Genomic DNA, 6,951 nt, shown 5'->3' on the forward strand with positions numbered 1-6,951 from the left:
TTGTGTCTTCCGGACAGGAGCAGATACATTAGAAAAAAATAACAGAAAGAAAGATCACACGTGTGACATTGTGTTTTAACACACTTGTAATTTCCAGTGGTCTGTCGAGCATTGCAAGGATTGCTTGTCCCTTTCTGGAATTACTCTCCTGAGCTTCGATTGCTGAGCAGTGTTTCTGGACATCAGGCAAGCATCTAAGCGGTATGAAATCAAAACCTGGTAAGTACGGATCTGGTCTGAGGTTCCCTCGCTCCCGATGACACTGACGCCGTGAATATGTTGTTCTAGGCAAAGTGAGGATGTGGCTGGCTCTAGCTCTGACGTCTGTGGTCCATGGGATGGTATCTGGGCAATGTGTCTTTAATTTTCCATGTTCTAAGAATCCAGAAGCACGGATGAACATTGTAAGTATGAGGGCGTTGGAGCAGAAGCAGTAAGTGTCTGGGAAACAATCAGTTTAAAATGCTGATAGTTAAATACTACGTTTACGGATTACCTTGAAGGCAAGCGTTGTGGAACCTTGAAAACATTATTCTTTGCTTTTTATTTCTTGCAGAGTGAAATGATCTCCTTCTGGGGATACCCCAGTGAGGAGTATGATGTGGTGACGGAAGATGGCTATATCCTTCAGATTAACAGAATTCCTTACGGGAGAGGAAATGCTGGAAGCCAAGGTAAAATTGGTATTTGTGTCATACAGGAAGCCCACACCTTATGATGTCTTCTCATTGGGATAACGGGGCTTGTGCAGGAGACTTTTCAAGGTCACCCCCGGCTTTGGTATCGGTAGCCTCTGTTTCGGTCAGTAAGAATTTGTAGGGAAGGCTGATCCCTTGCAGTGACGTTTTCCCACCCTGCGTGGACCTGAGCGCAGGCAATGCCCCATGCACCCAGCAGGCTGCAGCCCTAGAAATGAGAAGTAGCCCATCCATCCATCCTACCCACTTGGTGCCCCATGCACATCTCGGATTTTCTCTGGGAGCGTGGCCTGTAGTACGTGGTCCTGCAGCCATGTGGCAGATCAGTAGACTGGTTTGCTACTCCTTGAGAAGTTTCCAGGGAACGCTCCTGTCCTGTGAGGAGTGACGACTGGGAGGCTCTAGATCCATCAAAAGGTGCATCTTGTCCTCTCACCTCTCCAGGCATCTCCATGTTTGCCTGCAGAGCTCCCTGGGCAGCCCAAGTTCTGCTAACACTCCTGGAGAACCATTTCTACCAAAAGCCTGCTGAGATGCAGAGCCTGGGTACTGCTCTGCTTGTGACTCTGAAAATACCCGGCTGGGCAGTGTCCTTGGAGACAAAAGCAGATGCTGTGAGATGTCTCTGAAATAGCAATATCACATTGCGTATTATAAATATTTATGATAGTAATGAGGGCCCTGCCGCAAGGTCGGGGAGACAGGTTCAGTCCTCTTCCCCATCTCCAGGTGTTCAAATCTTTCCCTCCCAGCCCCGAGAGCGTGGCCAAAGTCACGGCCAGATGGAAAAACGTATTCTGCCTCTTGGTGAAATTTGTCACTCCAGCACAGAACGCACGAACGCATCTTGGTGGGACATGGCTAGGGGTGGATAAGACCTTCCAGCATTGTTCAGGGGTTGGAGAAAATAAGGAGTGTGCGAAGACTTTGGGTTTTTTTTTATACTGTCCCTCAGCTCTGGGTGTTCACTTTCTTAATGATAGGTCGTCTGCAGAGAAGGTGGGAAGGGGTGTAGGGGATAAAAGGCAAAGTGCTCTGAGATATGGCACACCTGGTGCATCTGCTACATAGCAAACCTGTTTTACTGAAATCAAGGGGGACAGAGCTACCTAACACCGACACAAACCTCCATGCACTTTGGCTGCCATAATTAAGGAGGAAAAGAGTCCCTAATCTGCATCAAGTGATAACAGACAGCATTAAAAAAAAAGTCATCATGATGCCTGTCTTCCAGGTCCAAGGCCCATCGCATTTCTGCAGCACGGATTGTTTGGAGAAGGCAGCATATGGGTTACCAATTTGGCCAACAACAGCCTGGGCTTCATTCTCGCAGATGCCGGCTATGACGTTTGGATAGGCAACAGCAGAGGGAACACTTGGTCCAAGCGACATCTGGTCCTATCTCCCAAATGGGAGGAATTCTGGGCTTTCAGGTAAACGGGTAGTTGGAGGATCTAAGAAACAACTGACTTCATTTGTCTTCAAACGGTGATGCTCGAGGAGGAATGAACCAGGCTGAACTGGCACATCCACTTATTTTAGGTGAAAACCCCAAGGACACACTCAGTAGGATGAAGAAGTTTGTGGGGTTGTCCTACCCTCCCTGCTGGTTTTGTGGTTTGTTCATGATGGTTGTTCAGATGTAGATGATACACGTCTCGGTAAGATGACTACTTTTCCTTCTGCAGCTTTGATGAAATGGCTAAATATGACCTCCCAGCAATTATAAACTTTATTGAACAGAAAACGGGACAGAAGCAGTTATATTACATTGGTCATTCGCAAGGCACCACTATAGGTGAGTGAGTCTTTTTGACTGATCTTGATGACAGCATACGATGTCTCCATTATCTTTGGGATTTGTAAAATAGGTCTTACTAAAGTTAAACTATATACATGAGAATGTCTTGAAAGAGTAAGCTGGTTTTTCTTCTTTTTTTTTTTTCCAGCTTTTATAGCCTTTTCCACTATGCCTCAGCTGGCTCAGAAAATCAAGATGTACTTTGCTTTAGCACCTGTGGCTACAGTTATATTTGTTCGAAGTCCATTGAAAAAGCTCGCATTCTTTTCCGACTATGGGCTTAAGGTATGTTGGTCGAGACTATGTTCTGCATAGCTAAAATGGATGCAGTTTTTCATAGAGATTGTGAAATTACCTGCACAGCACATTTCACATAATTTAGAGAGAGAGGAGCTCCATACTCCATCTATTTTCATAATGCAGGGAATCACACATCTTAATCCAGAGTGTTTCTGTCCTGTCCTGAATTTACTCCCCAAAATGTTCTGGCAGAATTAGAGCCAAGAGAGCAAGTGGTATGGGCAGACATGCGCGCAGCAAGTGTCAAAACGTTGGCCAAAAAAACCGATGTGAATTGAACCCTACCATTTAACGCAAGAGGAGTACAACGATGTAAGACGTCACGCAAATAAAAATCCTGGAACAGAAACATTTAACGGGGTACACAGAAGGGTAAAATGGGCAACCTCATACCGCAATACTGGGGTAAAATAGAAGCTATGAAGTGGTGGTACTTTCTGGAAAAGCATGACCAGTCTTCGTATTTTATGAGTATCTTTGTAATTTTACAGGAGAAGTTTGGCACCAAAGAGTTCCTACCGCACACTGCCTTGGGTGAGCTGGTCCTTTCCAAATTCTGTGCCTGCTCGAAGACCTGCAAGAGCGTCTTGTCTATGCTCTTTGGATTTAACTGGAAGAACGTAAATATGGTACGTAGGAATAAATTAGCAGAGGGCCCCCAGTATCATTCTGCAGGACAAAGCCTTGGCTGCCCTGTTTTCTGGAGGTGAATGAAACCTTTTGTGAAATGGCACTCGTCTTCTTTCAGAGCCGAGTAGATGTGTACGCAGCGCACTCCTCAGCAGGGACTTCAGTACAAAATGTAATCCACTGGTTGCAGGTAAACTTTCCCAGCTACTTTCCTGTGCAAAACAGAATACAGTGTATTTTAATGGTCCTTTGTGGTCAGTCTTCAGTCTCTTGTATCGCTCTGCTGCAACACGTCAGCGGTATCTTTGTCGGGTTTGTTTTCATCCCTTCATAAAATGCTCGGCAGCTTCTTGAGCTGCCTGTACATCGTCGAGTAGAGTGGCCCCAAAGGAGCGGGTCTGCAAAGAGAAACATTTGGGGCTGAGGACCCTGCATCCACAGCAGGCACATTTCAGGGGTCTTATTTCGGACTAGCTCCATCTTGCCCTGCAGCCTGAGTGCTGTTAGCGGTCAGACTGCGGCAGAGATTCTCCTGGACGGCATCCAGTGAAGCTTAATACCAATTAAGCTGATTATTTCTCCTTCTTCCCATTGTAAGCATTGAGAACAGTCACTACCAGAGCCCCTCTGACACTGAAATGGTGCTGTGCTGCTCTCATCCTCTCTTCCCCAGGCTAAATGTACTCAGTTGTTTCCACGTTTCTTTGTTGATCATGGATTCAAATCCATAGGACAAGGGGTAATGGTTTTAAACTAAAAGAGGGTGGATTCGGACTGGATATAAGGAAGAAATATTTTATGCTGAGGGTGGTGAAACACTGGCACAAGTTGCCCAGAGAGGTGGTAGATGCCCCATCCCTGGAAACATTCAAGGTGAGGTTGGACGGGGCTCTGAGCAACCTGATCTAGTTGAAGATGTCCCTGCTCGTTGCAGGTGGTTGGACTAGACAATCTTTAAAGGTCCTTTCCGACCCAAACTATTCTATGATTCTATGAAATTGCCTCTTCTTGATCTCTCCTGGACCCTCACCAGTTCATGCATCTTCTCTGAAGTGTGTGCCACCGTCTGTGTGCAGAGCACATCTTCCTAGGGTGGCACTCCTCCTCAGAGACCCCAAAATAACTTTGTTGGTTTTGCAGCAAGAACACACACTCCGTCTCCCGAAGGGTCGTTGCTCAGTGGTGTTAGTCCTCATTCTGTATATGTCCACCAGTTTTTCTTTTCTATGTATAATTTTTATAAGACCTCAGTTTATCTGATGAGTAGTGAGTGGCAAAGAGCAAAACTAGAGGCAACGAGCACAAATTACAGCCCAGGGAGGTCAGGTTGGAGGTGGGGAATCAATCCTGCCTCCCCCAGAGCAGGGAGCAGCCCTGGGACAGGTGCCCGGGGAGACAGGGGGTCACCATCCTGGGGAGGTTCAGGTCCTGGCGGGGTCAAGCCGTGGCCGCCCTGACCTCACATTGCTGCTAGTCCTGCTCCAGTTAGACAAGTGATGTTCAGAGGCTCCTTCCAACCAACACACCTTTCGTCATGTCATTTCAGGCCAGTTCTTCAGTCTACAAGGAATATTTTGAGTTCTAATCCCACTTTCTAGGATATTTTAGCTTCCTCCCGTCCTGGTGTTAACCACAAACCATATAAACATAATCTCTGATCATTTATCCAAATTAATGACAATAATTAATTGTACTGGCACAACGGCAGACGTGAGATACACTTGAAAAATCTTGCCAGTTCAATGATGAAGACCAACTTTTGAGTTTCCTCTTTTAACCTGATTGCACCCCCACAGAACTATGATTTCATTTAGACCATTGCATGTCTGAATTTGCTGCAGGGAGTTCAAAGCGGTGCGCTGAGAGCTTATGATGGGGGGAGCATGTACAACAGTCTTCGCTATAGACAGGTAAGCTGCTTCCAGTGGCCAAGGTCATGGTCTTCCCTTTCTCTCACACATTCTGTTCCCATTCGTTCCTGGTGCGATTCCTCTGAATTTATTGTCCTCTCCTCACAAATTGGGCGTGCAAGTAGCAAGTCAGCAGGACCTCCGCTCGAAACAACGGTATTTTCTATTTTCTAAACTCTATTTTACATATAGAGTTCCCTCTATACGGAATAAAGTATTAGATGCTTTCCACTTATCCAGCATTTTTGTTAGAGTCCATAATCTGCCACAGAAAAGCAACGATAGTGACTGTGTGACCAGTTGCTACCTGAAATCTGTAAAACTGAAGTCTGCATGCTGGCTGTAAGTTGTCTAGCCATGATGCAAAGCAAGAACGGTGCTGAGCCCTTCTGTCACCCAGACCAAAAGTCGCAAGGTGGGTGGTGAGCAGTTCGCTCTGCGTCCCTTGGCAGCTCAAGCAATTCTTGTTCTGTGGCAAGAGGAGTAGCAGAGACAGGAAAAAAGCTGCTTTCTTCCTTAAGCGAGAAAAATCAAATTGTTCATAAAATGGCATGGTTCTTGACTGGAATAATTACACTGCAGGTAAGGAGATACGATGCTGACAAATCACCTGATGGCAAGTCCTCATGGTGCTGAGCTAAAGCAACCCTCCAGATGTGTCTTATTGTCAAGAACTTGCTTCTGAACACTTTCCTGCTGTTACCAAGCTGAAGGAAAGGCTAGTGCTTGCATGAGGCGTAACCACAAACCGCAGCAGAGCTGGTTGGAAGGGACCTCCAGAGGTCTCCAGTCCAACCTCCTGCTTGAAGCAGGATGATCCACCAGCATTAGATCGGGGCAGCTAAAATTTTGCCTGCTTATCAAAGTTGATCAAATTGTCTGTAGTATCTGAACCAGAATTCCTAGCAGGGCAGAATTAATTTACTATTTAAATTAAATTTATTAATTCAATTTACTCATTAAATTGCAGCGCATAAACACCACGTCTTTTTGTAAAATTTATCTTCTTTCCAGAAGAAAACCTTTCCAGTTTTGGGTTGGTTTTGTTTTTGTTTTCTCCTTAATTCCCAAAGAAAAGCAATCGCTCTTGCGCGGTGCATATTTTATTGCGTTGCAGCAATGTCTGTCCTTTGCGAAACCCCGGTTTTCCGTCTCCTCAGATGGGTCCACCACACTACGACGTGAAGGACATGGAAGTGCCCACGGCCATCTGGAGCGGTGGAGTGGACTGCCTGGCTGATCCCCGGGACGTCGCCCTCCTGCTCCCCCAGGTCAGGAACCTGGTCCACCACAAAGTGATTCCCCAGTGGAACCACCTCGATTTCGTACTGGGGCTCGATGCAACCAAGGTTTTGTACCAGGACATCGTCGACATGATGAAGAAGCATCCGTAAAGCTGCTCTTCCGGTTTAACACATTTTTTGCTGATGTGTCTTGTAAGATTAATGCTATCTTTAACAGGTTTTGAAATTGGCCGCTGTTTGGACCACCTGAATGTAGCTGGTTAAAATGTTCTGCTTCTAACTAGAGCAGTGACAGGGTGGGCAGAGGAGCCTTTATGCTATTGCTGACTGGCACTTCATTTCCTTTCTTCTTCCTTTTTTCCTCCCTT

General features: G+C 46.1%; 1 protein-coding gene across 1 annotated transcript; it reads left to right on the forward strand.

The window, feature by feature from the left end:
* The first annotated feature begins 299 nt into the window (after positions 1-299).
* On the forward strand, positions 300-6,733 carry LOC129208733 (lipase member K-like). Its single transcript, XM_054831971.1, has 9 exons — positions 300-404; positions 557-674; positions 1,933-2,131; positions 2,387-2,496; positions 2,648-2,784; positions 3,291-3,428; positions 3,548-3,619; positions 5,271-5,339; positions 6,500-6,733. The coding sequence occupies exons 1-9, from the start codon at positions 300-302 to the stop codon at positions 6,731-6,733; spliced, it is 1,182 nt and encodes a 393-aa protein (XP_054687946.1).
* Positions 6,734-6,951: the final 218 nt, after the last annotated feature.

Source organism: Grus americana, chromosome 7 (assembly GCF_028858705.1).
Source record: "Grus americana isolate bGruAme1 chromosome 7, bGruAme1.mat, whole genome shotgun sequence".
Classification (NCBI taxonomy): domain Eukaryota; kingdom Metazoa; phylum Chordata; class Aves; order Gruiformes; family Gruidae; genus Grus; species Grus americana.

Excerpts from the sequence above, each read along its gene's own strand:
- LOC129208733 (XM_054831971.1), top strand. The coding sequence starts at position 300 with ATGTGGCTGGCTCTAGCTCTGACGTCTGTGGTCCATGGGATGGTATCT. Across the intron at positions 675-1,932 it reads AGGAAATGCTGGAAGCCAAG|GTCCAAGGCCCATCGCATTT; the intron begins GTAAAATTGGTA and ends CCTGTCTTCCAG. Across the intron at positions 2,497-2,647 it reads TTCGCAAGGCACCACTATAG|CTTTTATAGCCTTTTCCACT; the intron begins GTGAGTGAGTCT and ends TTTTTTTTCCAG.